Here is a 21,758-nt window from a genome sequence, read left to right as displayed (position 1 = left end):
TCATTGCTTACATGCCCACAAGCTGTTAACTATTGCCCACAGGAGAGAAAAATGTGCTGTTCGCGATAACACCCTAGTTTTCTCTCCTGTGGGCAATAGTTAACAGCTTGTGGGCATGTAAGTAATGATTTTATCATAGTTCTTTAAATAAAAGGAGGACCTTTTCACGTGGATAAGGGTTAAATAAGAAAATTAACCTTTATAGCCCTTAACTCTTGTGTATGTCTACAGGAAAGACATAACACAGTGATCTGTTTGACCCGGATAGAGGCTTAGTATTATAACTGCAGTAAAGTAAATTTTTGTTGACAAAACAAGGGTTGCTCTATGATGCGTGCATACGTCTCGACGGCACGTGCGGAATGCCGCGGCACGCACGCGCGACCGTGCGCGGCGCGCGCAGCCGCGCACGGTCGCGCTCAGTCGCGTGTCGAGCACCACCCGGTGAGGTACCGTGTGTTCCTGCCCTAACGCGCGGCGCCGCGCGGGCTGGCCCGACTTAACCTACCCTACGACCCGCTCGCCCTACTCAAATCCCATTAACTGTGGTGCTATTCGGAATTTAGACACCAATTTCCTAATTACCTTCAGGTTTAACAACCTTTTAAGGTTTTTCCATTGGATATGTACAAAGTAATCTAACTTAAAAACTATTAAAACCGTTTCTAGCAAAGCTAAGCTATAACAAAGCAAACGATTCAATTAGTATATATCGTGCATATTCTTACGATACGCAGATTAGGCTGTAATTTTTAGAAAATCAACCTTTTAATCGGTTACAAAATGAATCTAACTAATGGATACTTATCCTAAAAACCCTTTCGCATGCAGCCAAATCTCTTTGCATTAAAATTTCGCCGTCTAGTCCTTTAGTGCCTGACATTGTGGTCAAGGGTCAAACGTGTGGCCACGAGAGCCCGAGGGCGGCGGTGCTCCACTTTCCGCGGTTCGATCGCTCGCTGTAAACACCGCATGCAATCGGAGCCACCCCGCCTCCAAGCGGATTACTTTGCTACCGACTCTTATATAAACTTACTGTTTATATCTTTATATAAGTGATTCACGTCTATCAGTGCTCGGAATACAAATCGGACCTTTAGTGGAATGGACTCTTGAGTTGGGTAACATAACTAGGTGTAACATAATACATACGATTGCGCGAATGTGCTCCGTTTGTGTATCTTTGGCGATTGACATTCAGTCTATGTACCTAAGACTACGTTTCTACAAGAGATCTAGTAGAGCTGTACGGTAAATAAAGACAAAACGTTTCAATATTACCAGTGCGAATCGTGTAAAAAGGATACTAATAGTTGGATTCAAAGCGAACACATACCTAACAGCTACGCATCTTTGTACAATTCCAGTGGAAAAACATCTAAATTATTCTATCTATCTATCTATCTATTGCGGTGAATAATTTGCTAAAGAAAACGGGATTTCTGTGTAAGCAGGTCTGTAAAAGGGTGTGGAGTCAAGTCTGGGTGCTTTTTGTGTTAATGATAATGCTATGAGTTAGGGATTAGTCTCATGATTGAACCATTTAGGTCAAACCTTTCAATGCGCATGCATTACTCGTAGTATTTTTTTCTTTTATGCCTAAGTTTGAACGACGTTGCAGTTCTTATTGCCAAGAATGAAGAAGGCTGGCCCTAACTCAACAACAGTATAGCCGTGTGTGCGTTGAGCTGGTGATGGTGGTGCATTCCAGACGCAGAAGCGGTGCTGCCCCATGTCCTGACGGCCCGGCGTCGGCGATCCTCGCGCGGCGGAGACAGGTACCTACCCATGTTTCCATATAGCTATGTGTTATCTCAGGCCTTTAACATCTTGACAGATGATTTATGCAGCGTCTGTAAGCGAGGAACAACGTCTCGTGGCTGTATAAGCTAATGCGGGACCGGCATTTGCGACCGCATTTGTGGCAGCTGAAGCAGGGAGCCATGTCGGCATAATCAGGTGGATTGTGCCTCTTTGCGCGTTTTCGGGTAAGGTCTTGGAACCATGCATTGTCGTGGATTTCGCGATCTTTCGCGAGGGTACCTACCCCTCCATCCATCGCAATCTGACGCGAGCTCCTCAGGTATCGATATCAAAAGCTATGTGTAAACTGAAGTGTGAAACTGATTGTGTAGTTCGTCGGGTGACAAGCAAAAGTCACTAACTAACACCATTGAAATTATTGGACAATAAACCGTGTTACAAGTGTAATAAAGTGCATTAATTGTTACTTTAATTTTTTGTTAGTACCTACTTAGTGACTTTTGCTTGTCACTCGATGAGTTATAGGATTAGCTCTTAGACAGTTAGGAAAAGATCATGACGACCAAGCGTTGACAATCTTCGTGCAGCGAAGGGTGACAAGAATCTCTCTATTTCTATTATAGCTAAAGCTGTGTGAGAGCTTATCTGGCGATAGTTTAGGTATAGGCAGTGGCGTAGCTAGCATGGGTGGCACCCGGGGCGGAAATTGTGGGTGTCACCCCAAAATTCAATCAAAGTTGTAAAATATGTTTAATATTTTACAATTATAAAATTACGTTTAATATTCCATAGCTCACAATTTACTCCATCGCTTTCATTTTAGATTCCATGAACTCTCAATAATCCACACCCTGGCGGGTGTTGCCTCTGCGCGCGTTCTATGACACGGGCAAGGACAGCGTCCGCTCGGTGTAACCCACATTTCATAAGTGTCATAAGGGCATCTACATGTTGGCTTGGGCTCCGCGCACGCCTCGCAAAGGTCCGAGTCATCATTGTCCCGTGAAAGATATACAAATAATTTACGTTAAAAAAAAATTAAAAACTTTTTTTGCCAAGTGCGCGATTTGAAAGAGATTCTGTAAAATCCCATTTCACAATGAATTTCAAATAGTCCAGAGTCACCCAATTAGAAACAGTGACATAGCTTCTCAATTACAGAAATAATCACATAATAAAAAAAAACTTTTCTGAATAAAAAAACCTACGAGGCGCCAACATATTATTGTTACATAGGGGCTGTCCATAAATTACGTCATCGATTCAAAAATCATGCTTCAAATGACCCCATTTCCTCCTACTTCATGCTACCGTCATCCGATGTCCAGACCCCCCCCCCCCCCCCTAATTTGAAATGACGTAATTTATGAATAGCCCCATACCAGGAACCCCGAGACATTTTAACCATGCATTTCTGAGGCCAAAATAAGGAAAAAATACTAAAAGAGTTTACGTCAATTTCGCCAAAATAAAATTGTTTTTCGATTTTTTTGTACATAAAATATAAATGCTATAATTTGTAAAACTGTCACCCAAAAATAATGTTAACTTTTTTTGTCAAATACAGAAATAATCACATAATAAAAAAAAAAAACCTTTACAATGGTCCTGAATTAAAAAAATCTACGAGGCGCCAAAATATTATTGCTACATACCAGGTGCCAACGAGGAACCCGAGAGATTTTAACCACGCATTTCCGAGGCCAAAGAAGGAAAAAATATTAAAAGAGTTAGAGTATTAGGTACGTCAATTTCACGAAAAATAAATTCTTTTTCAATTTTTTTGTACGTAATGTACAGTCAGCCAAGAAAGTGGTCTACCACTTTTCGACTCTATCATCTGATTGATAGAGTCGAAAAGTGGTAGACCACTTTCTTGGCTGACCGTACCTACATAAAATATAAATGCTATTTGTAAAACTATCACTCAAAAAGAATTTTAACTTTTTTTGTAAAACCTAGTTTTTGCAAAGTGTACTTGTCACTTTTTTACATTATATCAATAAGGATATTTGGACTAGGTCCCATAGTAGCAACATCGCCATAAAAAAAAAACATTTTGCACTAAGTAACAATAAAAAGATGCTTTTTTTAGCCTGCTGGTGGTACTGGACTATGAAACTAGGCGAAATCCAAAACAATTTATAGGACATTTTAGTCTTTAAATATGATCAGGAATATTCTGTCAAAATCTCTCGGATTCCTCGTGGGCATGTTGTATATTATTTCCTTAATGGCGGTTGTGCAATCTGCCACAGTTTTACGAATTTTTATAGATGGCACTACTGATGTTCACGGTCGGGTGTCACCCCCCAAATGGGTGACACCCGGGGCGGGCCGCCCCCGCCGCCCCCCCCTAGCTACGCCACTGGGTATAGGTACCAGTTCTACTCTGAGTTGCAAAGTGGCAAGCGGAAACAGGGCAGCCAACTTTTGCGCTACAAAGATGTGCTGAAGCCTCGCATGCGGAGATGTGAGATTGAACCACCCATATAACCATTCCAGTCGCAGAATCACAAAGTGGTAACTAAATGTCAGATGTGTCGTAACAGAGTCCACACAATGTGTCTAGAATTGTTTCGAAACAAAGTGTCGTCGCCGTGTCTACACTTTTCCGTAACAAGGTGTCGACACATTTGTGTGCACTTTGCGTGCGGTTTGCGACTAAATCTGACAGCAAATTTGTGACAGCAAATGTCAATATAAAATACCTCTTGAAAACCAAGGTTTGTCAAACTACTATTAGTGTCTCGTGTGCTCGTAATTCTAGTAAGTCATCATGGGCAATGCAAATGATAATAATCGACCGAAACCATATAAACACCCAACACCCGTCAACCTTTTACAGAAAAGTTTTTAAAGAAATTCAATAAGCTACTTAGGTCAGGCAACGAATGCTCCGAAAGTTGTAGAGGGAAATGCTCGGAACACAATTTTTGACTCCGTAACTCGGTTTGACAAGTTAGGAGGTGAACATATCAAAAGTCCCCGGCCGTAGCTCTTGAGCGGGGGGGAGAGAGGGGGCTTTGAAGGTCCCATTTTCCCGTTTTTCGATTATATCTCGGAAACTATGCATCTCAGCGACATGGCCACTTATACAAAATGAAAGTTAATTTAATTTGTTACGAGTTTATTCCGTAAATTTTTTCGATATGTTGAATAGTTTTTGAGATATCCGCTCTTGAAAGTTTATTTAGGGCTCTCAATTTTATCTTGATATATCTATATCAGTGAAGGTGCTAGGCCGTGTTTGGTATCGTTTTCGTATAAATCTGGGGTGCTGAATCCATTTAAGATATCACATTGACACCATTCCACAAAATAAAAATAAATCTTTTTAGGGTTCCGTACCTCAAAAGGAAAAAACGGAACCCTTATAGGATCACTCGTGCGTCTGTATGTATGTCCGTCTGAATACACAAAATAGTTCTTTACCTATAGATGACAGGAAAACCTATTAGAAATGTGCAGTCAAGCGCGAGTCAGACTTAATGTACGGAACCCTTAATACGCGAGTCCGACTCGCACTTGGCCGGTTTTTTTGAAACTCTTCTTGACGCTTAACCGCTGAACCGATTTCGTTGAAATTTGGTATAGAAATAGTTTGCGTCCCGGAACAGGACATAGGATAGATCTTATAACCAAAATCATCTTTTGAAGGTGTGAAAAGTGGCGTGGAAATTTGTACGGGAAATCAATAACCGCTGAACCGATTTATATGAAATTTGGGATGGTCTACATCTTTGATTTAGTTAAAAATGATGAAAAAACATGACTTCAAACCTAAACTTAAACAGTATTAACTTCAAGAAGTCAATTCTGAATTCCCCCCTACACCTCATTTCACACCTTTAAAGGATGATTTTTGAGATAACTTATTATATCCTGTCTCGGGACTCAAAATATATGTGTACCAAATTTAAATTAAAACTGTTCAGCAGTTTAAGCGTGAAGAGGAGTTTAAAAGAAAGTATTTTAATAAGTTTATATGTTTTTACTTCGGAATGGTGTCAATGTGATACCTTAACTAAATTTGGTACTACGAATTTATACGAAAACGATACCAAACATGGCCTCGTAGCTTTACTGTTGTAGAAGTCAAAATAAAATTGAGAGCCCTAAATTCTTATTACTTGGCCAAACTTGTGTAGAAGGAAAAGGTAAAATAAAAGTCTTCGGCAGGAATATAAGACACAAATATATTTTTTTTTTGCGTTACTATTTCATTCATCAAATATAAACATACCTTGATTATACTATTCTAGTGAGATCCTCATAGATAAACAAAAACATTTACTTAAAAAATTACAAGGTCGAAATGTCACGGAACTTGTGAGAGTAATATGTGAAAAATATAAACTTTTATGACAAAAAAAATCTGGACACAATTTAAGAATCACCCAATTGCGTCGAGGAATCATCTGTATTTTTGCTTGTTTCATTACCTCCTCGCTTCTTTTTTGTCCTTTGTATTCTGTAGCAATTTGTTAGATCTGAAAATAAAGATAACTTGCGTCGTCACGGATGTCGATTTATAGGTTTTAGGGAGTGCAGAATTCGAAAACGATGATCATTTTATAATCCAAGATGGCGGCTACGTATTTTGTCATAAAAGTGGAATCCAAAATAGTCATCATTTTCGAAATCTGCGCCCCCTAAAACCTATAAAATGACATCCATGACGACTTTTATGACATAGTGCATGGCCGCCATCTTGGAATCCAAAATAGTCATCATTTTCGAAATCTGCGCCCCCTAAAACCTATAAAACGATATCCATGACGACTTTTATGACATAGTGCATTGCCGCCATTTTTAAATTGAAAATGTTATCATTTTCGAAATCTGCGCCCCCCAAAACCTAAAAAACGACACCCATGACGACTTTTATGACATAGTGCATGGCCGCCATTTTGGATTCCAAAATGGTTATCATTTTCGAAAGCGGGGCCCCCTAAAACCTATAAAACGACATACATGACGACTTTTATGACATAGTGCATGGCCGCCATCATGGAATCCAAAATGGTCATCATTTTCGAAATCTGCGCCCCCTAAAACCTATAAAACGACACCCATGACGACTTTTATGATATAGTGCATGGTCGCCATTTTGGAATCCAAAATGGTTATCATTTTCTAAATCTGCGCCCCCCAAAACCTATAAAAAGACACCCATGACGACTTTTATGACATAGTGCATGGCCGCTATTTTGGATTTCAAAATGGTCATCATTTTCTAAATCGGGGCCCCCTAAAACCTATAAAACGACATCCATGACGACTTTTATGACATAGTGCATGGCCGCCATCTTGGAATCCAAAATGGTTATCATTTTCGAAATCTGCGCCCCCTAAAACCTATAAAACGACACCCATGACGACTTTTATGGCATAGTGCATGGCCGCCATTTTGGATTCCAAAATGGTCATAATTTTCAAAATTGGGGCCCCCTAAAACGTATAAAACGACATCCATGACGACTTTTATGACACAGTGCATGGCCGCCATTTCGTATTCCAAAATGGTCATTATTTTCGAAATCGGCACTCCCTAAAACCTATATATCGACACCCATATCGACTTTTATGACAAAGTGTTTTGCTACCATCTGCATGCAAGACATTTCTATTATTTTTACGAACAAAAATGGCCCCCTGTCAACTTTCAATCGAGATTTAATCGATAATTTATTCGATTAATATTCAGATTAATTCAATTTCAATCTATGTTAGGTCGACTAAACTATACGCGATTAAAATTTGAGAATTAACTTTTTTTTATTCCATTAATTAGTCGAATAAACAGTTAATCGATTAATGCCCATCTCTGACCACGGCATTTTTACACTTTGAGAATATCTGAAAACAAATCAACACAAGGAGCCATTTTCCAAATCCAGTAACATACCAGTAACTTTGTTATTACTTTTGACAGCGCGTGTCATGTGTCAACACAGAGTCGACACAAAGTCGAAACATTGCAACTACTTTGTGACTGCAATATTTCTCAGCCTTAAACCATATTTATACATCATAATTAACAAGTTTCGTAGTATGTAAAGCGTTATTTCTGTTATTAAGTATAGTATACGCATCGAAGTACTAAAAATGCTTCAAATAATATAGTTATGAACACAGGCACTGAGAAGTAAACAATTTCATTTCCGGCTAAACTAAAACAATGTGGTGGCAGTTTAATTCCCCATAATAATTTAAGTCATATTGTAATATAAATGCAAACAATATACAGGGTGGAAAGGCACGACGATCCTTTCCGGAAATGGGAGATAGTTTAGCCTAAGCTCTATATTTTCTCCATAGAAACTATGTTAATATGGGCAACCGTTTCTAAATTATGACCTTTTAAACATCCACGCAAAAAACTACTTTGTTCTAACCCTAACAGGTGACAGGGTCAATGAACTTACTTGTAAACAATCAGTATTCGACGGGAAATTATGCTAATTTGTTGCCATCGAACCATTTTTAGGTCTGCTTACAGCACGGTAAGAATCATTGCAGGATTTTCGCTTTCTTAGTGGTTCCACTTGTTCAATACTTGAATGAAATAGTTATGTTATTCCTTAATATTAATAATACTAACCACAACATTGTTTACAACGACAGTTCAAATGGTGACATTGACAACCACTCAAAAGTACGCAATCGTCTTATAAATATCTCTGGTTTCCTTGACTGATAAAAAGGTTTTAGTTTCTTAACACGTTTCACAAAATTATTTTCGAATAATTGGAAACTATCTAAAATAATTAAAAATAACAAGTAGGTTGTGTTAGTTGCACCAAATGAACTTGCAAAAATTAAATACTAAGAATAAATCAAGAATAAATACTTCTTAAATACCTAACAAACAAACCTTCTTGCGTGGTAGGAAATAGACAAGACGTCTGATGTTTGAAATTAAATTTTCATTGAACTATACTTATTGAATGTCATATTCTTCAAATAAAAATGTTAGATGCTCGTGGCTATTTAAATTTGTGGGGCTGTGTAAAAGATATGGTGTACCAAACCAAACGGAATGTGAAACTGCGGACGAAATGAGACAAAGGCTAATTGGTGCTTTCTGCGGAGGATAAATGACGAAGAGCATACACTATATCGCATGTGCATCGACATACTCGGGTACGGGCTGCGGCGGCGTTGTAATACACGGAGGTACATTTGAACACCGTATGTGAAAAGAAGATAGTATTAAATATTGGAAAAAAGTAATTATCTAAGAAAGTAATAAAATTGTTTGTAATATTTTTGCATGCATTTGATTTATTTGACATTTATGCGTCATTCATACATCATTGCGATACTGTCAACGATCGGAAAAAAGTGTAAAGTCCCGAGCTTTCCCGACGGAGATCCTTAATCTAGCCGTCATGTGCACATGCTATAGGGTTATCACCACAGTTAAAAAGTAGTATTTTTGCAATTTTTATTTTTTACTCAATTAACGATTCTCACCATTACCAATAGTCTCTGTATCACTTAAACGACCTAATACTTCCGGGAAGGATCGTCGTGCCTTTCCACCGTTTTAGAGATGGCGTATTAATGTCACTTATTTTTATTTAAGTATTTTTCCATCTGACAGTTTCCATTTGACAGGAACAAAATGAACGAATGAACGAATGATTTTGGCATAAAGTAGTCGCAAACCCGAAACAATGTGTGCACACGGCGACCACACTTTATGTCACTTTGTGTCATGTGTCGACCCTTCCCCATTTCTGGTAACTGTGTCGACACGGCGACGACTCTGCGACTGGAATTGTGACCGAAACAGACGGTGTCGACACAAGATGTGTCAACACCGCGTCGTAACGGCGACTGGAAATGGATGTATGGGCATCAAACTGGGAGACTTTGGCACAAGATCGGCTGAAGTGGAGGCATACAGTGAGTAGAGTGCAAGCCTTTGAAGAGCAGAGGCGAGTGGAACTCTGGAACTGGAAAGGCCCGACCACTCTTGCGGTCATAAACTACAATTTTGTCGGAGATGATGATAGGTACCAGGCATGAAGTATCGGTTTTTCCCGTATATTCTAATGGTTCAGCGCCGGCTGTCCTCGTGCGGCGGTGATTGGTTCTTATTCCTATAAATACTTACAAATGAATGTAATGTACACCTGAATATAGACCTGTGTGTATGCAAACTGATTTACTTAGTGATAATGTAGGTAGGTACCAGATAGACAGGATAAGCTTTCCAATACCTACGTATCCCAACGGCCCGGTGTATCCCCGTGAGGGAGACACGTTTGAATCCAATTAGTCTGAGAAGCCGGCATTGACTCGGCGATTTAAATCTTGCTCTTGCTCGATATAAGCACTTAAGGCTTATCTACACCTTGCAGGATACCCTTTGCCGAGGTTAGGTACTTATCATAGGTACTTCCGAAGACGAAGTGTGTAACCTAACTCATTGTTATTTGGATTTATCAATTTTATCATTTGCTAAATCTCATTAACTAGAAGGCCTTTCAGTCTTAGAAAACTGTTGAGTTAACAGAAAACAGAAAGGTCGCAAAATTTGTCATTCGTGTTCCTCTAATCCTTCGTAATACATTATGAAAAGTTAAAAAAATGCATTAGACGAAAAAGTACCGAAACATCATTAAGTTTCGCTTTGCCGAGGCCAGGCTTCTGCGGTGGCGGCGACGGCGGTGGACCTTGGATTCGGTTTCGTGCAACAAATTGAAGCGAGGTACCGCAAACACCGCTACCTACCGGTATACCTGTACTTTAAGCGATCACGCCGAAGCGAAATGAGCTAGGGTTAATGAATGAATGAATGAATGAATGAAAGAATGAATGAAAATCTTTATTTCAGGCAACTAATGGCCCATACATAAATACCTTAAAACTAGCATACATATTATATAAAAATATATTTTATAACTAAACTTTAAAAAACTAAACACTACATATCACATTATGGCTGCGATGCATTACGCAACCCCGCAGTGTCAGGGAGCCGGCCGCGGAACCGCCGAAACTTGACACCCTTCGGCCAAAACTCCTCCTTGGTTAATGATGAGGGAGATGTAATAATTTTGTTTTTAGGGTTCCGTACCCAAAGGGTAAAACGGGACCCTATTACTAAGACTCCGCTGTCCGACCGTCCGTCTGTCACCAGGCTGTATCTTACGAACCGTGATAGCTAGACAGTTGAAATTTTCACAAATGATGTATTTCTGTTGCCGCTATAACAACAAATACTAAAAAGTACGGAACCCTCGGGGGACGAGTCCGACTCGCACTTGTCCGATTTTTTTTATCTTTACCTAATGGTTAAATGTTTGGCATTAAATTAAGACAATTATTCGTATTTTCTTGTATTGTGAACTAGAATGTACCGACAGCGACAGGTAGGGTGACTGCTATAGTTATTGGCCAGTATATAGTAATTGGCCACTCCTTACAAATCAGAAAGAAACAAGCCAATTGAAATCTTATTATTAAGGTAGGCCAATGCGAACTCATCAACCAATCGCGTTGTAGCGGTGTCAAACCGCTGTACTGGCCTCATTATTATTGCCCGTAAGGCAATAGTCCTTATATATCTACGTCAATGCAATAAAAAGAATGTTAGAGTCAGACCAAGAAAAGTCTGCAGCGGATTTGATAGCCCACGCAGTGCACGTGTTATTATAAACGTCAAACTTCTATGCAATTATGACGTATAAATAACACTTACACTGCGTGGGCTATCAAATCCGGTGCGGACTTTTCTTGGTCCGACTCTATGTATCCACAAAAAATGTTGCGTAAATTAGGCCCTGTTCGCTTGCTCCTTAAAATGCACGTATCACGGCGAGGAATGACAATATGAAATACTTAATCGTTGGGCATTTTTTTTATTCGTTAGTCCCTTATTATGTGTACCTATTTAAAACTTAATTAAATAACTTCAAAATCATACTGACCATAGTCTCTAGGAACAATAAAATTAACTTTATGTCAGAATTTATGGCTATATATTCTTCAATTTCCTTGACTATAGATATGTATTATAGGTAGGTAAATAGTTACATATTTCCCCAACGTATTAACATTGGGTGGTTCCGTCTATAAAGGTTACTGAAACGAGTCAACCAGTGGGGTATTCGGTTGCGTGTTTAATGTCAATCGCCACCGACTTCCATAGGCTATATCTAAGTATTTATATAGTCAAGCGGTAATAATTTTCACCTTGAAAGTCATGGTACATAAACATTATCCATGAAAAAATGTCTTCATAATAATAGTTGGTAAATACAAATAAACCCGCAGGCCTATTCGGATTTCGAGATAATCACAAGATCTTGAGACGATTTAGAGATAACCTAGATCTACATTAGATATCGACTAGATGTGACTTGGATATCTAAGTCATAACTTGTCGAAATCGTTCAAGAGGACCTTCAGAATCGCGGAAACGTCAAATTTGTCATATCTATCTTACAAATATCTTTAAATTATCCGTATCGTAACTTGTTGAAGTCTAGTAGAAATCTAATTCATTTTCCGAATCGAGCCGTCAGATTAAGTGGAATATTTTTGTGAGAACCGGCAATTTTTGATTTATTATATAGAGGTGTCATTGAGATTGCAAGATAGATCCCAACAACAACATAAATGTGAAATGAGAGCCAAGTTCAATATTAAGAATATGTGTCGTTGTTGACTCGCCGACAAAAGAATTGAGATCTATATGGGTGCCAAGTTCTGTGTTGTGTAGAAAATCCTGAGATTATAAAGGATTTGACTTGGCTAGTTTTTACCAACAAACCAAATTTTAGAAAAGTAGCCTATACGTAAATCGTCTCATTTCACATTTATGTTTTTGTTGGGATATCATTACTTTTTGTACAGAAATTACTATAGTAGGTATTCATCATGAAAGCAGTTTGCCTGAGCTGAAAAGGAGACCCTCGCTAACGCGCGGTCAATTGTCAAAAAGTTTCAGTTTTCAGATTTTTTCTTTTGTATACGCCTAATAGTCTACCTTCATGCCAAATATCGAGTTTCTAAGTGATCTAGAAGTGGGTTAGGTTTTTGGTCTTTAAATATTAATCAATTTTTTTCCCATTGAAATATCAGTTATTTCCAGATTTCAGATTTTCCCCTCTATATACACCTAATAGTCTACCTTCATGCCAAATATCAAGTTTCTAAGTGATCTAGAAGTGGGTTAGGTTTTTGGTCTATAAGTATAAATAATTTTTTTTCATCGAAATATCAATAATTTCCAGTTTTCAGATTTTTCCATCTATATACACCTAATAGTCTACCTTGATGCCAAACATCAAGTTTCTAAGTGATCTAGAAGTGGGTTAGGTTTTTGGTCTATAAGTATTAATTATTTTTTTCCATCGAAATATCAATAATTTCCAGTTTTCGGATTTTTCCCTCTATATACATCTAATAGTCTACCTTCATGCCAAATATCAAGTTTCTAAGTGATCTAAAAGTGGGTTAGGTTTTTGGTCTATAAATACTAATCAATTTTTTCCCCATTGAAATATCAATTATTTCCAGTTTTCAGATTTTTCCCTCTATACACCTAATAGTCTACCTTGATGCCAAATATCAAGTTTCTAAGTGATCTAGAAGTGGGTTAGGTTTTTGGTCTATAAGTATTAAATACATTTTTTTTCCATCGAAATATCAATAATTTCCAGTATTCAGATTTTTCCCTCTATATGCACCTAATAGTCTACCTTGATGCCAAATTTCAAGTTTCTAGGTCATCTGGAAGTGGGTTAGGTTTATGATCTATATGTCAGTCAGTCACAAACATGCCGGTTTTTAAACGTTAATTTATCAATAACTGTTTGAGCTATTGAAATTTTGTATTTTGGACAAGCTAAGGGGCTTCAATACATGTGCCAAATTTCATTTGTGTAGGTTAAATAGGTTTCAAGTTGTGAAGGGGTCAAAAGTAGCTCGAAATGGTTCGTGTAATATTACACACGGTTGCTGCGTAGCCAGTTCCTTTTTCTTTGAACTTGGCAGGACACGCTACCGCGTGTCTAGATATAGGAACAGTGTGTTAAGGGAGAAGTGTGGACAGAATGAAGATGTAGTGACAAAAGTTAAGAAAGGTATGTTGAGACGGTTTGGACACTTGGAAAGAATGAGTGAAAGAAGGCTAACAAAAAGTGAATAAGGGAGAAGTAGAAGTGGGAGTTGGAAAGGGTAGACCTCGGCGGACTTTCTCTGATCAGATCGGGGAAATCCTGAAGAAAGGCCAGGTCTAGAGCACCCTAAACCGGCGAGCGTGTATGAGGAATGTTATGAAAGTGAAGGAAGCGAAAGAGGTATGTAAGGATCGTATAGCAAACGGAAATCCGTGGTCTCTGCCTACCCCTCCGGGAAATAGGCGTGATTATATGTATGTATGTGTAAAACAAGGGACAACCTCTAGTACTGTTGATAACATATAACTCATATAACTATTAATGGAGATTATATTCGAGTAGTTAACCCTTTTTCCGTGTTTATTTAGGATCCTGCCCACATTTATCATTGACCTTTTTTCCATTTTTAAACAGGTTTTTGCTGATATGACACGATCAAGGTAATTAAGGTAAACCGCCCACGATTTTTCACGTTTATTAAACAAACAAACAAACAAACAAAATTTACTTTATTCATGTAGGCCTAGCAACAAGCTCTTATGAATCGTAATTAATCTTAATCTAATTATCAGAGCAATTTATTGATGTTAGTATTATGCCATAATAAAATTGGATTATTATACATATCAAATTTAACACTAAAAATTTCACAAAAGGATCGTCAAACATTAAAAAGATTGTATAAAAAAATACTAGTCTAGAATTTCTAGAATAAAATCTAAATGTCAAAAAAAAGCATAAGTAACAAAAGAAGTAGATAGTATTACATCGGAATATCCATTTCCTCATCAATAATCAAATATACCTAATAAATAAATAATCATTTCGAATAACAATTAATCCCACGTTGTAATATCATTCATGTAGTCTTGTGTGGTATAATAAGCTTTAGAAATAAGTTTACGCTTTACATAATTCTTAAATTTATTAATAGATAATTCAGTAATATGGTTTGGAAGTTTATTATAAAATCTTACACAATTACCCATGAATGATTTTTTAATTTTATGGAGCCGAGTGAAGGGCACTGCGAGCTTATGTTTATTTCTAGTATTAATATTATGAATTTCACAATTTTTCCTAAAATTTACAATATTTTTATGTACATACAGAATATTCTCATAAATGTATTGACAGTGCACTGTCATTATGTCAATTAACTTTAACTGATAACAATTAAAATTAACTGATGATGATGACAATATATGATTTTATTTTAATATGACTGACGCAAGATACCTACTGGTGCGAGGAAGATATTGCACGTAATAAAATAACATCAATAAGAAATCAAATTTTAAAAGGTTGAATTCCGCTCCTGGGGGCCTACCGCGAAAACCGAAATTCGCAAATTCCGGGGATATTTCTCTTTTACTCTCATTAAGACGTAATTAGAGTGACAGAAAAATGCCCGCAATTGACGAACTTCGATTTTCGCGGGTATAGCCCAGGTTACGAAATTGGCTATAGTTGCATTCACAAATCCTATATTTTGATAAAATCTTAATTGTATGGAGTCGTAGTACCTAGTTATAAAGGCAAACTTCGTGACGTAGAATCTGTTCGTGTCACAACACAACTGTCACAAGGTTAACGATGTCACCAGCTGTTTAAATCCATTTCGTGATTGCGCCCCTGTGTCGTTATCAATTTGTTTTTATTATTTACTTGAACCGCAAACAATTTACATTTAAGAACATTTATTGGAATAACAGCGAACATTAAACTGAATATTTTAGTAAGAAAGGTCGATTTTGCAGCACACTAGCATATAGAGAATAGAGACATAATGTACTATTCCTTATTAACTACTTCTATGTAATGATAGTAGTATAAGGCTGCTACGATTTACTACAAGCTACGGCGTAGCACACATAGCGTTGCTTGGCAAAGTTTACTAGGTTTTTTTTTTAATGTTGTTGAGTTAATTAGAATGTCGCTTACGAAATGTAATTCTTCTAATACTTCTGAAAATGGTGAGAAAGTAATATTTCGTCCGGCAATATTTCATAACTTGGCTAATAAACGACGAGTTAAATAGTAACCATATAATAACCAAGTGTAACTGCAAGAATTAATTTATTTTATTGTCGATGTTAAATTTAACCAATTACCTTGTAAACTAGTCAAAATGAAAAATATTTTTAATATATTTTAAATTTCTTAATAATTTTCCACTACTAAATCGTGTCATGTTGCATGCCATATAAAAATTAGGTTAAATTTACTTTAGTATTAAGTTTTAGTTAAGTACTTACATTGCTATGTACCCTAACAGGGTTCATGTGAACACTAGCTGTAAAATGCCCTTTGTAAGACCTTATGTAACACGTGATTATAAATGCAATAAATGAATTATGAATTATGAATCTCGAAATACATATAAAATATTCATAAGTAATCAGAGTGTATTCAGTATGCATACACTATATTATACCACTATTTATAGCAAATGGCATTCCTTAGTACAAAATTAATGTATGTATGTAATAATATATCATATTAAACGTAGAATGACTGTTAAGCAGTGCCATTGGCTGACAACATTTCAATTTTTAAATTGAAGGAAAAATTCCAAAATTTGCTTAGGCGATAGTCGAATTCCAGTGTAATCGTTGTAACCAATTTTTTAAACTTCCAAAGCTTGCTACTAACTTTAGTTACTTTAAATCGACCACTTCTTTCTTCTTACAAGTCTTACTAGTATGGTAGAGAACTACAAAGTCAACGCTACCGACGTCCAAAATTAAATGGACCAATCTTCGTGTGTAATAAAAAATAAGTTCAAAAACTAAAACCCGACTACTGCAAATCGCGCTCTAAAAAATATGAAACAAGATAGAATTCTTATCTGAAATTATCATATAGGAAAATTATAAGAGTTATCATTTTTTTATATATTTCTTAGTGTTGACACAAATTATTATGTTTCAAAATATTATTCAAGCTAAAAAAAAGAATGCACAAAATAACAAAAACAGTGTCCTAGAACAGAAAATTGCCACTTTGATCCCCCCTAGCAGGGAGGAAAAGCCCTTTTCCAAATAGGTGATGTGAAAATAAATATATCTGTCGTAGCCCGTCATCCGTGTTATTATTTTCATCTGGTTATGGGCCCAGCACGCTTCCACTGCGCAAAAAATGGACTATAGGAATCCGCAGTTGGCGGCGCGATGCACTCGGTGCAAGAGTGGGCGGCTATCTTATCCGGTAGTGCACTCAGCGTGGAGGGTACTTGCGTGCAGGGCCTTTGGCTAATGTTACTTCTTTGCATACCTACGGTGACGTCACGACTGCGTTTGCGTTTTTCTCAGTTTGTGTTTGATTAAAAACATTAATAATAAATTGTACAGTACATATGATCCTATTTTCCGGCACTAGTGCGTAAAATAGCACTTTTCGTGCGATGTCAAAAGTTTAAAGGGCCATATGTACTGTAAAACGTTGTACGATACACGTGCGAATAGGTAATTAGAATTTCCTACTTTTCGCACTTATATCGTAATGTACTAATTATCTTCAAAACGTTTCAACATTTCCACTCCACATTTAAAGTCGTACCTAATGGAATTTTAACTATTGTAAGTCCCGAGGTAGTCACCATGGTTACCGGTACAATAAGACACTGGGTTAACGGTTTAACCGGTTAACCCCGGGTTAGTGGGATGGTGCAAGTGGCGCTAAAAATGTTAAGCAAGAAAGCTACGCTTCAGTGACGTCTTTGTCAGTTAATATGGTTAAGCCTCTTACGTCTAGGGTTACCAGATCCATATTTGGAATTTCCTGACAAAATTCCTGATTTGCGAATAGTTTTCCTGACAATTTGCTAGCCATGAGCGATATCTATGCATGCACGACGGGGCGATTCGGGAAATGATGTTGAGATTCACTAGATATGAAATAGTAAAGATATGTGACGTTCCACGGCAAAAGGTACTTTATTGGCGGCTGGCGCTTACGCTATTATTAACGCCGCTCCAATATTCAGCCGGGGCAATGGTACCTTTTGCAGTGGAACATCACATATCTTTAATATTTCATATCTAGTGAATCACTAATTCATTTCCGGAATCGCGCCGTGATACATTGTTTAAATTTGATTTGTTTTGGATTTATGCAAGTAATTTTGAATAATGTACCTTTTTAGGTACATATTAAAAAAGTCTGTTAATTCACTAAAATTCCTGACATTTTCGTATTCCGGCCGCTTTCCTGACAAACGGCCAAAATTCCTGACATCTGGTAACCCTACTTACGTCCTACGGCGCTAAGGTCATGCTGCAGGGAAATAAAAAGCAACGGCTTTTAGCCAACAACGTAACGGAGCGTTAAGCTCGGCGTGCCTTAATTATTCAGGGCTCCGGCGCCTGTAGGCGAGCGTAATTCGATGCACTCGTTACTATTTCATTTGGCTCCAAAAATGTATTCTGAGAACACTGTAATGTCTTAGTCTTAGGGCCACCCCACATCTGGCGTCTTTCGGGCGTCGGCGTCGGTCAGCGCTATGGAAAATGACGTCGCTGCGCAGTTGCGTCGACGTTGCGTCGAGCAGGGCCATAGAGTTGTAGACGCCGACGAGACGCCGACGCTCGAAAGACGCTAGATGTGGGGTGGCCCTTAGGCGTCTAGAGTTAGACCAAGAAAAGTCTGCAGCTATTTTGATAGCCCACGCATTGCATGTGTTATTATAAACGTCAATTCTATGAAATTATGACGTATAAATAACACTTGCACTGCGTGGGCTATCAAATTCGCTGCAGACTTTTCTTGGTCTAACTCTAGCCATTGAACGACTCATTCAATTGTTTAACGTATTCTCGCAAACTCTTCTTTGCATTCGATGTTTCTGCTATAGTATAGATAGCGGTGGCAGTGGGCGGGGCACATTGCTCGTAGAACCGATGGCCGTTGGGGCGGAAAGGTTCTCGAGTGGCGACCACGTACCGGAAGGCGCAGCGTGGGTAGACCCCCCACAAGGTGGACTGACGACCTGGTAAAGGTCGCGGGAGACCGCTGGATGCGGGTGGCGCAAGACCGGTCATTGTGGCACTCTTTGGGGGAGGCCTATGCCAGCAGCTAGTGGACGTTCTCTGGCTGATATGATGATGATGATGATAGATAGCGGATCAAACAACAATTCAATGATAGTATACATATATGTCTATGTATAGTTCGCGCTCACAAAAGTATTTGGCATTCTAGTTTTTCTACATACAGATACATATTATAAGGATGGCGGCCGGCGGATAGTAAGCAAAGCAAACAACCATTCTCGAATTAATGTGCTTTATTAATGAAGAATACCTACTAGGTTACATAGGTCTTTAAGTATATATTAAGTGAGTACACTTACACGATACCTATATACACACTACAATATATTAGCGGCACGATTCGGGAAATGAATTAGAGATTCGCTAGATATGAAATAGTAAAGATATGTGACGTTCTACGGCAAAAGGTACCATTGCCCCGGCTGACTATTGGAGCGGCGTTAATAATAGCGTAAGCGCCAGGCGCCTTAAGGTACCTTTTGACGTGGAACGTCACATATCTTTACTATTTCATATCTAGTGAATCTCTAATTCGTTTCCCGAATCGCGCCGTAGGTATCTCCTTACGTTAAGCTATTAGAGAATGGTAGATAGGTAGTTTTGATGCTGCCTGTATTACATTACTAATAGAGAAACTTGCCTGAAATTCGATTTTATATGTATTCTTTAACACGTGTAATGGTAAGTTCCTTGTCAAGGCAAAACGCGGCCGTGCGTTGATAAATCCTTGGCGGATCGAATTGTTTTCGTTGCTATTTGAAACTAGGTTACTTACCTATTTTCCTAACAATAAGATCAAATATTTATTTAATTATTAGTATTGTACCTACGAATATATATTCTAACCGCAATTAGGTAATTTATGCAGTTTACGAGCCGTGGCCAACGACACAAAGGTAGAAAGGATGATGATTATGAATTATGTAGACTCAGTTTAAGGTTTTTACTTATTATAATTCCAAATATTCGTCAGCATCAATCCAGTGTTTCAAAATAGCTTTAAGTATTATCAAACTAATCAATCTACAATAAGGTTTTTTTTCATTTATACATTAAATGATTCGCAGAGTTTCATGTTTCTTAACTGCTAAGCCAAAAAAGGCTTGTTTACAGCTAGAGTTCTGGAAAAGTTTTTTTTATTCTCATACAAAAAAAGATGAAGTCATAATTCTTCTCCTTTTTTTGGTGCTACGGGTCAAGTTGATAAAAATGGCCTAAAGATCAATCCTACCGAGTTTCATACCTTTAACACCATTTGCAGCATATTACTGAATTTCGGGATGTAGCGACCTACCACTACATACACTGCTTGCGTGTTTAATTACTTTACTATCCTCATATTAAAATTTATTTAAAGCATACATTAATCAGTCAAAATATCTACATAATAAACTCTTCATTTCGCAGGGCTAACGCCCTTTTCTTAGCTCCACCGGGACACCCACCGACTTTAACGACTAAACTTTGTATCTGCTAGTTGCTGCTAGTTTAAAAGGCTAATCCACCTTTATGGGAGAATGCCATTAGGTACTCATTATCTCTAACACTAAAATATTTAACTATCCGTAACCGTATGACGAGGTGAATGGTTTCCAATAGAAAATACATGTACCTACCATCATCTACATCTGGTCAGCCAACATTTATAAATTTTTTATTTGCGTTTTCGGGGTTGGTCCCACAATAAAAGTTGATCAGTAGGTATATTCAAGTAAGTAAATATAATATTCACCTCGCAAAATATGTTTTAGGGTTGAAAAAACTCACTGTATGTGTTAGTAAGAAAACTGATCTCTCGCTTAATAGCGAATTGCTTATTGGCTAATGCCTCATTCACTCTGAGGTTTAGATTATTTGGATTCATGGGTTTTAGTAAATAGGTAAGGAGGCCTATTCTGTTTTAATAATTTGTAAGAATGTTGATCTTGCAATGTATGATAGCGCCCTTTTGACACGACTTTCCAAGTCGCATTAATGCTGCGACCAGATATGCGGGCATTCGCCGAAGCTCGGCACTCAGCGTGTCCCACGTCCCTCACATGTTTACAGATCGTATAAATTATTGAATAAGAATCGGCCTCTAGTATCTAATGATACCTATAGCTTTTAGTTTAACACAAGTATTTTATACATATACGAGTATGTAATGTTTGTTGCAGAGAGGCGTGGGGGCGCTTGCGCGGGGCATGTGAGCGCGCGGGCGCAGCCGCGGCATGCCGGGCGGGCGCCGGGGGCTCGTGGCCCCGCAGAACACGTTCCTCGAGAACATCATCCGCCGCTCCTCCAGCCAGCGTCAGTATACACATATATACTACACACGATTCTTCTTGAGACGCTCCACCAGACCACCGCACCCACCAGACCACCACTGACCACCACACGTGACCACCACACCAGATCAGACACCACCAGGGCCAGACCCACCAGACCAGACCAGAGACCACGATACTCTGCAAAGAGTATAACGGCAAAGAAGAAGATTCTTCTTGAGACGAGCCTGGGGCTTATGTGTCCCACATATCCACAAAACCTGTTTGAGGACCTCGCGGCGGACCTCGGACTCGGACCTTAATCATCGCGACGTCCTTAAAGCCGTCCTCATCACCGAGAAATCTACCTACTTTGTAGCTACCCTTCTTATGGTTGTTTCTGTGATTCATTCAGAACATCAGCTTCTGTTGTACGAGTTCTATTCCAGAGCTTCCGACGCCATTGCATTGTTAGCATCGTCGCCATTGACGAATTACACCTTGAAGTGTAAATTACTATTGGGTCAAACAGATCACTGTGTTATGTC

The 21,758-nt window shown here is 38.3% G+C and overlaps 1 protein-coding gene across 2 annotated transcripts in view; it reads left to right on the top strand.

Annotated features, from left to right (window-relative positions):
• The first annotated feature begins 1,567 nt into the window (after positions 1-1,567).
• Positions 1,568-21,758, top strand: part of LOC134796722 (potassium voltage-gated channel protein eag-like) — a 31,517-nt gene continuing 11,326 nt past the window's right edge. For both annotated transcript variants that reach the window (XM_063768913.1, XM_063768914.1), the window contains exons 1-2: positions 1,568-1,778; positions 21,121-21,253. In XM_063768913.1, coding sequence (XP_063624983.1) covers positions 21,175-21,253 — 79 coding nt within the window. In that variant the 5' untranslated portion in view covers positions 1,568-1,778; positions 21,121-21,174. The remainder of the gene's footprint in view (positions 1,779-21,120; positions 21,254-21,758) is intronic.

Source organism: Cydia splendana, chromosome 14 (genome assembly GCF_910591565.1).
Source record: "Cydia splendana chromosome 14, ilCydSple1.2, whole genome shotgun sequence".
Lineage (NCBI taxonomy): Eukaryota > Metazoa > Arthropoda > Insecta > Lepidoptera > Tortricidae > Cydia > Cydia splendana.
The sequence above is the reverse complement of the archived record's forward strand: the minus strand, read 5'-3'. Positions and strand labels throughout refer to the sequence as shown.